This window comes from Nansenia antarctica (genome assembly GCF_963989245.1).
Source record: "Nansenia antarctica genome assembly, chromosome: 10".
Lineage (NCBI taxonomy): Eukaryota > Metazoa > Chordata > Actinopteri > Argentiniformes > Microstomatidae > Nansenia > Nansenia antarctica.
Genome location: NC_137680.1, coordinates 28626405 through 28638335, shown reverse-complemented (window position 1 = coordinate 28638335; position 11931 = coordinate 28626405). Strand labels below are relative to the sequence as shown.

Sequence of the window (11931 nt, the reverse complement as noted above, 5' to 3'; positions counted from 1 at the left end):
CAGATGAAGTTGAAGCAGCAAGCCCACTGGATCTATGTCTGACAACACAACAAACAAGTAGGATATGTTGATATGTTGAAGCAGATTTTTATTATCCAGATATTTCGTTTGGGGAAGGAGTCGGGTTTCAGTTGCAGCTGGCAAAATGAGTTTGAACCATGAATGACATTATTAACAGACACTGGAGTAAAACAATATTTTGGGATCTGACGATGAGTAATACAGTTGAAATAAACTCGTGAGCCATTATAAATTATATTATTCTGCTAGAATAAAGAAAAAAGAAAAAAAAACGGCCCATCCGACATTCCCCCTTAAGACTTCCGGTTTTGTTGTTGCGACGAATGGACATGAATAACTTGTAGTGGCAGATCAGCCACACTTTAGAGACGCTTTAGAGATGCCTTCTAGCACGTTTTCTGTCCAGGTTTAACGATCGTTTCTTGTTTCGTTGTCGGAGAGGGTCTATAGTGTTCATATAGATCATCGGTTGGAATATACCTGTTTACAGGGCTCTCAAGTCTCACGCATTGTCTGGTCTCTGGCCGTGTTGCTGTGTGAGATACACCAGCTCCAGTCACTATGAGCTGCATGCAGAGCAGGGCTAACGTGTACTACTCTGTGTTACACAACGAACAAGACGTCTACGCCATCGAGAACGTGGTCAGAGGAGCCATCGACACGATCATGAAAGCCGTTCACCAGGTCAACCGGGCCAAGATGCAGGAGTACCAGAGGAAGGTGGCCGAGAAGGACAAAGAGAACGAAACGCTTCAGCGGAGGCTGGAGAAGGCTGAGAGGAAGCTGGTCGCCCTGCGCCGCCTGCTGAACTCGTGTGAGGGCTCTGGATCTGGACCCGAGGAAGGCTTCGATGTGACAGACTCACAGACCTGCAGCAGCACCCTCACCACACCAGACACGGGGAGGAAATCAGACAAGTCTCTGGTTCACAATGCCAACGAGATGACCAGCGCAGCAGACTGGACCATGGAGTCCCTGAGTAAGTCATCTCATCATGGCCCTTTGAATATCTCTCTGTCTCTCTGTGTCTGTATCTGTCTGTCTCTCTGTGTCTCTCTATCTATCTCTGTCTGTCTCTCTGTCTATCTATCTCTCTCTCTGTCTCTCTCTCTGTCTCTCTCTCTGTCTATCTCTCTCTGTGTCTCTCTGTATCTGTCTGTCTCTCTGTGTCTCTCTGTGTCTGTCTGTCTCTCTCTCTGTGTCTCTCTGTCTATCTCTCTCTATCTCTCTCTCTCTGTCTCTCTCTCTGTCTCTCTGTATCTGTCTGTCTCTCTGTGTCTCTCTCTGTGTCTGTCTGTCTCTCTCTCTGTGTCTCTCTGTCTATCTCTCTCTCTGTCTATCTATCTCTCTCTGTCTCTGTCTATCTACCTCTCTCTGTCTCTGTCTCTCTGTATCTGTCTATCTCTCTCTCTGTCTATCTATCTCTCTCTGTCTATCTACCTCTCTCTGTCTCTGTCTCTCTGTATCTGTCTGTCTCTCTGTGTGTCTCTCTCTGTCTCTCTGTATCTGTCTGTCTCTCTGTGTCTCTCTAGGCTCTCAATAGTTAAGATAGTCAAGTAATAGTGTTAACTATGCCATTGCTTCAGACAATTAGACATGATACAGTTTTCTGATTGTATAAGCTAGGAGGTTGTCCCCTGTTTCAATGGCTTAATGGACACCAACTCATTGTTGTCATTATAGTGCCTTAATATAACATGTACATAATTATAATATGCAAATAGCATGGGCTAGTAAGCAATACTGTCTAGCCATCGCTACAGAGTTGCAAGTCCGTCTCCATGGCTACCATGGGATCATTGCACTATTGAATCCAACGCTTTTGACGTTTGCCCAAAAAATGTCTTTATTTCCGTCCTAGGACTCGGTGCAAGGACACCTTCCCAGGGGTCTCTGCCGTGTCAAGACACGGTTGCCTCTGAGGTGACCAGCCCTGACCTCCAGAACATTACCCTGCACCCCTCAGAGGTTCCGTGGCTGACGGACAGGACCAGGGGCCATTCGCCATCACTTAGCCCAGTCACCATCTTAGAGATAAAACAGGAGCCTCCGGACATGGAGTCTTCCAAATGGGAGACGTATGAAGAGAGCCTCGGGGAGGGGCAGCAAGGCCTTGGCCCGATTGAAGACTATGAAGGCGGAAGTTCCTCTGCTGCGTGTAGCCAGAGTTTGGATTATGGCGACTCGATGCAGGATATGGATAGGTCAACCCTATTTCTGAAAAGTATGCTTCTTTTTCACGCCTCTTCTCTTTTTTTCTTTTCTTTTTTCTGAGAATGTGAAGTTGGCTTGAAGGATTTCAGTAAAAATCTACAGCGGTTATTGACTGTCTTGGTGCTGTCTAAAGCCCTATTCGGACAAAATGTGTATTATCTGGGGACCTCATGTAATTTAGAAATCCCCCCCCCCCCGACGTCTGTGTTTCGTGTGGCGCATTCGCACTGGATAAGCGAAGTCTGTTTATTTGTTATTTATATTTATTGAAATTGTATTCTGAATTACTCTTTGTGCGTCGAATGCCTGTTCTTCTTCTTAGTAGCCGTTGCGCGTGGTGGTCATGAAGCGGCTGTTACACAGCACTATCCAGGGGAGTGTCAGTCAATTCGAGTGAAACACAGACTTCGCTTATCCCGTGCGAATGCGCCACATGAAACACAGACATCAGGGGGGTAATTTCGAAATTACATGAGGTCCCCAGATAATACTAATTACCCGTTCGAATAGGGCTTAAGTAAAGGATGGTACGAGGATAATGCTGATGAAACTGTTGTCCATTGTGACATTAGGGAAGCTGACATGCAGAGAGAAACTGGAAAGCTACAGAGGGGGACTCGAGCCTGAGAGGCCGCGGCCCAACCATGACGGGACACTAAACACACTAAACAAGTAGGTAACAATGTGAGCTTTTACCTTCACAAAGCTTGTCCAATGTCCACCATTGAATGTTGATCCCTCCCATTGAATTCACTGCTGTTGTCTCATGGAGAAATTCATTCATTAGACACTTAACAAAAGACATTTTAACGACACAAAGAGTATGCAGCATCAGTAACATTTTTGTGATTGTTTGTGTGTCGACCTGAGTTTGTATATTTCATTCTAAGTCTTAATTCGCAGTCAGATTTGTATTTTTATTTTATATATTGCTCTTAGTGCCGTCACAAGACAACGCTTCACCATTTTTGACAATAAATCTTTCAATCCAAGGTGGATCACTGTCAGAAAACAAATGAAACTATGCACAGGTGTTTGTGTTTATCGTAATTTGTTTATTATTTACTGTAAACTAAACTTTAAACTTCCTTGGTCTTGTCAGGTATCAAAAAGTACGGATATCCGAACTGCCTGACGAGATTCAGAAACGGAGAAGGGCCGCCTGGAGGGAAGCGACCAGACGCTTCCGAGCTCGCAAAAAGGCCTTTCCCCCGACCAACCCCACACACCAGAGGAACGAAGTACTCCAGTCTGTTATACCTGAGGACATTCAGCGTGCCGTCTGGACAGACGCAACCCAACACAGCCGAGTATGCGACATGTCGTTTCTCCAGAGTGACATCTGCCATCTCCCTCAGAACATGCAGAGACAGCCAGGGGGGCCAGGGAACGCGGCAGAGGGCCACAGTCAGAACATGCAGAGACAGCCAGGGGGGCCAGGGAACGCGGCAGAGGGCCACAGTCAGATGATGGGGGACAGCTAGCTCCGGTCCAGGGCGACCGTTCCCCCTTTCTAGCTTCTGCTGTGCTCTTGGTATCAGACAAAAAAATATTGTTGGCCTCCTCTTGTCTATTGGTCAATTCTTTAGCGACTGACACTGGCTTCAATATAGTAATCCCACTTGCCGGTAGTTATGTTGCTGATAGCCTGTTCTTTGTTTGTGCAAGGGTCGGATTTCTCAGAAATAAAAGAAAGAATCCGAGGTTGTCAGCACTCTAGCGCCGTAAATACTTTGGTGAGTAACAAAAGTATATCGAAACCAGAATTTAAAGAATAAACCCACACCGGTCTGACGGCCACGAGCCAAGGGTTTCGTTTTGTATTGAAGGAAACGGCGGCAGCCAATCAAGCCACGCTCTGGACCAGAGCTAGGGGACAGCCTAGTTTAGCTCTTTTATTGGAAAAAATAAATAGATGTTTCATTGAGGAGATGATGTCTATGTTTATTGGATCGGGCGTCTCTCGTTAGCTTGGAATTTGTTTTCTCGCCAAGAGATGATCATATACAGTCAGAGGTCAGTATCCACGTTGAGGGACCTTTTATTTTTACTTGATCAATTTCAATGAGTAACCGCTTGACTGTGGGTTGCATCAGTCCATCTGACAAATAAAGTGCCCCCTTTTCTTTTCATGTCCCGCGCCCGTACAGAGGGTGGCGCTAATGCGGCTTAATTAAATGTCAATCGTGACAGAAGAAGAAGGGTAGGAAGAAAAAACAGGCGAGAGAAAGAAGCAACGCGGCGTTTTGATATGTTTCTTACAACAGTGCTTTCTGACATGTTTTAATCCGTCTTCTCGTGTTTTAATTAAAGTGCTCGTGTATCTGAATGACTCTCTCGTCAACTGTGATTTTTCTTCATTGACGGGAGCGGGTTTGAGAGGCTGTCAGACACTCAGACAGGGCTGCAAACTTCCACATTAGTCTAAACACATCTGTCTCATAACCTAACCCTAACCCTTCGTCAGGGCAGGGAGCGATGTACTCGTTGCACAATGAAGATGTTCTCGCTATCGAAAATGCAGTCAGAGGAGCGATTAATACTGTTATGCGGGTTATTTACGGCGTCAACAACGCCAAAATACAGCAATATCAAAGGACGGTGGCCGAGAAGGACAGAGAAAACGAAACGCTTCAACGCCAGGTGAAGAGGGCTGAGGGAGAACTGACAGTGTTGCGTCAGAGGCTCAGAGGCTGTGAACCACCTGGGAAGGATAGTGATCATGTCAACTCACACACCTGTCATCCACTCTCACCAGAGATGGAAATGACCTGTGAGCAATCTTTTGGCAATGAAAACCATGTAGCAACTGAAGCAGAATGGAACAGTGAGTTCCCTAGTGAGTATATTAGTTCCATATATATATATACAAATAGTATTTTGGTCATTTCTTTGAATGCACTCTCTGGACATGCACTGTGCACATCCTGTTATACTGTTGTCCTTTCAAGACATAATCTTAGCAATACATGAGCACACGTCTTTAGAACAGTTGATGTTCCATATCCAGTTTTTTATTACAATAGGCCTACTCAGTCAATGTTGTATGAGGCTATGTTAACTTATTACCTATTGAGATCAGCTTATTACTAGACCAGAGTCTCTTAAAAGACAGTTTGAGGACTTTTGAGATGAGCCCCAGCTTTTGCTGCCGTCTTTATTTTCATCACAGGTCTTGGTGGACGGACACCTCGGCGGGGTTATTCGCAGAGTCGGGACACGGCCACTTCTGCAGCTGACGACCCAACGGGCCCTGAACACTGGAACCCAGCCCTGCTATCCCCAGAGGCTCCAGAGAGGACCAGAGGCTGGTCCCCATCACCCGGTCCAGCCATCAGCTCAGAGGTAAAAGAGGAGCCTCCGGACATGGAGTCGGTCTACATCAAATGGGAGATGTGTGAGGAGGACCTTGGAGAGGAGGAGGAGGCACAGCACCACCACCAACACCACCTAGGCCCTGTTGAAGACTTGGGGGAGGAGTATGAAGGTGGTGCTTCTACTACTGCTTGTAACCAGCGCTTGGACTACAGTGACTCAATGCATCATGGGGAGATGTCGACCAACCATCAAAAAAGTATGTTGTTTTATTTTTGCCTTTTACTATGTCTCTGCAAGTCGTGACGTTAGAATTATAAGGTTCTATCAACATTTTTGTCAAAATTTAGTTTTTTACATAATTTGATCCGTGTTTTTTAATGCCTGTGTGGTGTTATATTTTTAAATGTTTACATTTTTTAGTTAGTAATTGATCAAATACAAAGGTTCCATCTCACAAAACATAATGGAATGTAAAAATGTTGACGCTCAATATCTCTGAACTAAACTAAACAGAGTTAGAACCTTCTTATTCTAAGCTCACGAAGTGCTGATGTGAGGAGTTGCTGTGTGACAAGACAGACTTTAATCAAAGGCACTGCAATTATGCTCTCCGCCCTGGTGCTTTTTTTTGTCAATTGGGAAGCTGAATTGATTGCTTGGAGGGTGATGCCAATGACAATACTGTCTGTTTTCCCCCCATTGTTGTGATATCAGACAGCCTGACGAGCAAAGAGAAACAGAGACGGTACCGAGAAAGAATCCGTGCAGACCCGGTGAAGCAACAGGCTTACAAGGAAAAGGAACGAACCAAGTAGGTTACAGTACGACCTTTGACACTCACCAAGGTTGTCCACCGTCAACATCACAGTCACAGCCTTACAATGTGGTATCTTGAAGTTGTTCCACGTTTAATTAATCTTAATTCAAGGCATTGTTATTCTATTTTCTAAGCAGAGAAATATCTTTCAAACAAAGACATTTAACCCTCCTATTATGTTTGGGGTAAATTTGACCCCATTCAATGTTTACTGTCTCTAAACACATGGTTAACATACTATTTTTCAACTAGATTTTTTTCATGACGTTTCCTAACTTTATGGGGAAAAGGTTTTTTCAAAGTCCTGTACACATTTTGTACGCATCGGTGTTGTTGGGGTAAATTTGCTTACGCTAAATCGACGGCAATGAGGTTGACGGTAGATGGCGCCTTTTTTAGTTTTAGTTTCTTTTCCCCCCCCCAGGAAAAAAGATCTGGGGCTATTCAGAAGACATTCAGGGCTTGAGCCTCCGATGGCCAGGGTCAACGACGTGCCTGAGGACGGCCCTGATTACACGGCATCCTCATCTGATGATGAGAACGAGGCCCTTGAGATACCACGTTCTTCTGACCCTCTTGTTGTTTCTCAACCACCAAGAAACGCGCTGGCGACACCTCACATTGAGAGAAGACAATGCCTTCCCAGATCACCAGCCCCAGCTGCATCTGTTGTAAAGGAGATTCAAAAGGAGACACACATCCCAATTATTCCAGTACGTCCAAAAGCAGCGAAACGTAGCAGGTGCAGGGTCTGTAGGAATGACACTAAAACCAGCACCACATGTGTGAAATGCAAGACGTACATCTGCAAGAAGCACACACAACCTTTCTGCTCATCATGTGCCACAGGTCTGCCTGGGAGTGACGTCTTCTGGACGTCTTCTGAACTCATCTGAACGACTGCACCTGCCTTGGAATGACTCGTCTGAATGAAGAATTGATGCCCACAAGCATCTAGTTGAGCTGTTATGTTCATGTTCTATCGAAACTAAATTCTGGTGACTAATTTACTTTTTAGTGGTGTTTCTTCACTATTGAATAACGTATGTGTTACTTATTGATGTTCTAAAGTGTTTTCTGAACCGAAACATTTGAAATGTTTGAGATTTGTTAAAATGTTCCTCGGGTCAAATTGACCCCAAACATAATAAATGTTACTATGCTTGATAATAAAAGGTGTGTTTCTTCCTAAGTTATTTTTCTTTTTTAATGAGCACTTAATCAACAGAAAGCCCTGCAAATACCAAAACATGATTTCCCCCCCCCCATGTTATGTCAATAAATGAGATTGTACAGTGGTTTGCATATTTCACAGTAGTCAAATAAAATCAATATTTGATGTATAAGGAGAAGATGGGGCTGTCATGTTTTACTTACTGGGCTATTAAGATGGTCAGTAGAATGACCTAGCTGAAAGAGAAATTTGGTTAACACTTTCAGTTACAATCATTTTCTACAGGTTTACAACATAAACGTTTTTGTTTTTTTTAAAGTTAGTTAATTTGAACATAATAGGAGGGTTAATAACAGAGTATGCAGCATTTAGTAACATTTTCATGGGTTGTGTGTAGGCCTGAATTTGTACAATGTGTGTTCATTCCATATACCATCTTTGATGATGAAGGTGTTTCTTTTGTCAGGTAATATATACAATACCCTTTGTGTGCAGTTATTTATGTTCATGGCAATTTGTTTATTTACTTCAAACACAATTGTCTTCTCTGCCAGGTATAAGAAGAAGAAAGTTCTGATCTCTGAGCTGCCGGAGGAGAATCAGAAGCAGAGGAGAGCCATCTGGAGAGCAGCAGCCAGGCGCTACAGAGCTCGCAAGAGGTCACTTCGCCAGACTGACCTCATGCAGCCCTGCGGACTCTACCAGAACACAGAGACGCCCAGGGGGACTAGGGGAGGCTGCAGAGGCCCCCAGGGGGACTAGGGGAGGCTGCAGAGACACCCAGGGGGACTAGGGGAGGCTGCAGAGAGACCCAGGGGGACTAGGGGAGGCTGCACAGAGACGCCCAGGGGGACTAGGGGAGGCTGCAGAGAGACCCAGGGGGACTAGGGGAGGCTGCAGAGGCCCCCAGGGGGACTAGGGGAGGCTGCAGAGACGCCCAGGGGGACTAGGGGAGGCTGCAGAGAACCACCATCATTGGATAACGGACTGAGTAGTTGAGCTGCTTGTCATGGAAACGGATTCGAGACGTTTTTTTATTTTATTTTATTTTAGCTTGGTTTGTTTCCTCGTTTGTATATTGATAAAGCATTCTGTTGGCATATCCTTGGTTGGGCAAGCTTTTTCCCCCCCTTGATGCAGTGTATTGGGTGACCGCTGGACGGCGCTGTGACCGCAACAACGTGTTGTCCAGATGAAGACACATGTTGACACGAGGAAGAGTGGATTTTTGGAGAGATGCAACTTTTACGGTTTCAGCTGCCGTTATCTCGATAGTTAAGCGTTTGCGGTGCTTTCTTCAATGTTCTAATACGTTTTATGAAAGTAAGTATATATATATTTATGAGTATACCATCTGTGGAACGCGCATATTCTGCCACAGAATCCGGCTCGTTCCCTTCCAGAGGAGCTGCTGTGGTGGAAAGAAAAACAATGAATTGTGTCCAGAGCAGTTCAATGTCCTTCAATGCCTTATTACACAATGAAGATGTTCTCGCTATCGAAGATGCTGTCAAAGAGGCGATTAATACCGTCATTAAAGTGTTTTACGGCGTCAACAGCGCTCAGATACAGCAATATCAAAGGACGGTGGCCGAGAAGAACCAAGAAAACCAAACGCTTAAACGCCAGGTGAAGAGGGCTGAGCGAGAGTTGACCGTTCTGCATCAGAGGCTCAGAGGCTGTGAACCACCTGGACACGAGGGTGATGACGTCAACGAAAACACCTGTAATCCACTCTCACCAGAGATGGAAAGAAACTGTGAGCAATCTGTTTGTAATGAAAATGATGTGGCAACTGAGGCGGAATGGAAAATGGAATTCCCTAGTGAGTATCATTCAATATCAAATATGAATAGTTAGCCTTAAGCCTAATTGCTTGAAGCTTCTCTCTCTCTCTCTCTCTCTCTCTCTCTCTCTCTCTCTCTCTCTCTCTCTCTCTCTCTCTCCCTCTCTCCCTCTGTCTCTCTCTCTCTGTCTCTCTCTCCCTCTCTCTCCCTCTCCCTCTCCCTCTCCCTCCCTCTCTCTCTCTCTCTCTCTCTCTCTCTCTCTCTCTGGAAATGTACAGATATATGAGCATGAATGCAAGGTTTTGGAGCATCTTCTATTTCCTATCCTCCAAAACAGAGACTCACAACTCTCCTCCTGGAGATTTAGCTGCCAGCAGGTTTTCACTCCAATCCCACAGTTGCACACCTGATTCAGCTGATAGATAGAGTGTGTCAACTCTAGATAGAGTGCAAGATGGCATTTTGGAACACAGCCCAGGTGCTGTTTTGTTGTTGTTGTTGTTGTTGTTGTTGTTTTTACGCATTGTTGACGCTGTAAATAACTTACATTACAGTATTATTGTAATAAGGTGTGCTAGGGTTGGACTGGAAAACCTGCAGGAAGGTGGCTACCCAGTATCCAGTATGCGCCTCTCCTTGTACAGTTGATTCTTCATGTGGGAGATCTTGTTGCAAATTGTAATACGCCCGTGTGTCCTGTTGGTCATCTTTCTTCTATTTCAATTCCCATTATTAAATGCCAATGATCAAGTGCCTTAAAAGACCCCTTGAGATCAGCCTCCAATATCTTATCATTATCATTATTATCAATCACGATTGATTGATTGATTGCTAATATCTTATTGTGGATCATATAGGCCTTGGTGCACGGACACCTCCCCAGGTTTCTTCGCAGTGTCAGAACACAGTCACCTCTGCAGCTGATCACCAGAGCTACACCTTGCACCCACCCCCACAGAGGACCAGAGGCTGGTCTCCATCACCCGGTCCAGCCATCAGCTCAGAGATAAAAGAGGAGCCTCCAGACATGGAGTCGGTCTACATCAAATGGGAGATGTGTGAGGAGGACCTTGGAGAGGAGCAGCAGGAGGACCTAAGATCGATGGATATCCTGGGAAAACAGCATGAAGCTGTTCACCAGGACTGTGAGGCTCCCTCCAGGTGCAGAGGCAGAACTTCCGCTCCTCCTTGTAGCTATGGTAACTCGGTCTCAGTCGAGCATGGGGAGAGAGTGTCCGGGCCCCTGAAAGGTATGATAACTTGCTGTATGTTGTTATAGGCCGCCTCGTTTCTCAAGAACATAGTGATTAGGTGGCTGATGTTAAGATTAGATTCAACTTTTTTTTTAGTACAACAAAATGTTTTTTATTTTATTTGTATTATTAATCCTTTATTTAACCAGGGTAGTCATATTGAGACAGTAGCCTCTTTTTCAAATGAGCCCCTATGTATCTTTTGCTCTAGCCACAGGGTCAGTCATAGTCAGCGCCCCTGGAGCAATTAGTGGTTAAGTTCTCAAGGGCACAACTGCAGTGGTAGGCACCTCAGATATGATGCCAGCAACCCTCCAGTCACCAGCAGCTCCCTCCTGAGGCGGAGATCGAACCAGCGACCTTCCGATTGCTAGTCGGCCTCTCTAACCTCTGGGCTACCTGCCGCCCCTAACTACATACATACAATCTGAATCAAATCTAAAATTATTAGGCAGTTCGTTATGAAATAGGTTAAATATGAGTTTTTTTTTTAAATATAATGCTGATAAAACTGTCCTGTGGTTCCTTTTTGTGACCTCAGGGATGCTGACGAGCAAAGAAAGAAGTAAAAAGTTCAGAGAGAGACGCCGTGCTGATCCTGAGAGGCAACGGGCCTATGAGGAGAGCGAACGTTGCAGGTCGGTAAAAGACAGTGGCTGAATCTCAAACCACTATTCCTTGATTCCTCTTGTCCTCCCTCCTTGCCTCCTTCTCAAAACACATGAGAGGAGAAGATCTTAGGTAAGACTTTAGAAATACAAATGGGATACAAATGGACCCTTTGGATGGACTCCTCTAAGTTGTCCTTTCATGCAAACCATATTTTAATCAGTAATGAAGACACTCTTTAAGACATTTAACCATGTATGAGAGTTGTATGAGTAAATCTCAAGTTATACCTGTGTGTGAAGATTTGAGTTGTAGAATCTGCATTCACTCTCACTCATTTCCAGATATCAGAAGAGGAAGTTGCTGATATCTGACATACCTGAAGAGATTCAACAATCTAAAAGAGCTGCCTGGAGAGAGGCGTCCAGACGCTGCAGAGCCCGCAAGATGTCCCTTCAGCAGACTGACCCCACGCAGCCCTGCCGCCTCCTTCAGCAGCCTGACCCCACGCAGCCCTGCCGCCTCCTCCACAACACAGAGACACCTGGGGGAGCTAGGGGAGGCCGCCACTGGGTGGAGCTAGAGGAAGGTCCTCTAGACACTAGGCCTACTATGGATAGGCCTATTTATTATCAATAATAATAATAATAACAATTGTTTTATTGCCGGGCAATGAAGTTGTCAGTCAATTGTTGGAATTTTTTATTTTTGCGTTAGGCAAGGGGTAGGTAGGCAAGC

At 45.1% G+C, this 11931-nt stretch overlaps 2 protein-coding genes across 2 annotated transcripts; both read left to right on the top strand.

Annotated features, from left to right (window-relative positions):
* Positions 1-520: 520 nt before the first annotated feature.
* On the top strand, positions 521-3903 carry LOC308165972 (uncharacterized protein). The gene is made up of 4 exons (XM_080540185.1): positions 521-1000; positions 1883-2245; positions 2808-2907; positions 3338-3903. The coding sequence occupies exons 1-4, from the start codon at positions 583-585 to the stop codon at positions 3717-3719; spliced, it is 1263 nt and encodes a 420-aa protein (XP_080396311.1). The 5' UTR covers positions 521-582; the 3' UTR covers positions 3720-3903.
* Positions 3904-5601: 1698 nt separating this feature from the next.
* LOC308166834 (uncharacterized protein) lies at positions 5602-8306 on the top strand (the record flags this gene model as incomplete). The annotated part of the gene is made up of 3 exons (XM_080541158.1): positions 5602-5809; positions 6268-6364; positions 8099-8306. 3 exons carry the CDS (start codon positions 5602-5604, stop codon positions 8304-8306), a joined length of 513 nt encoding a protein of 170 aa, XP_080397284.1.
* Between the last annotated feature and the right edge of the window lie 3625 nt (positions 8307-11931).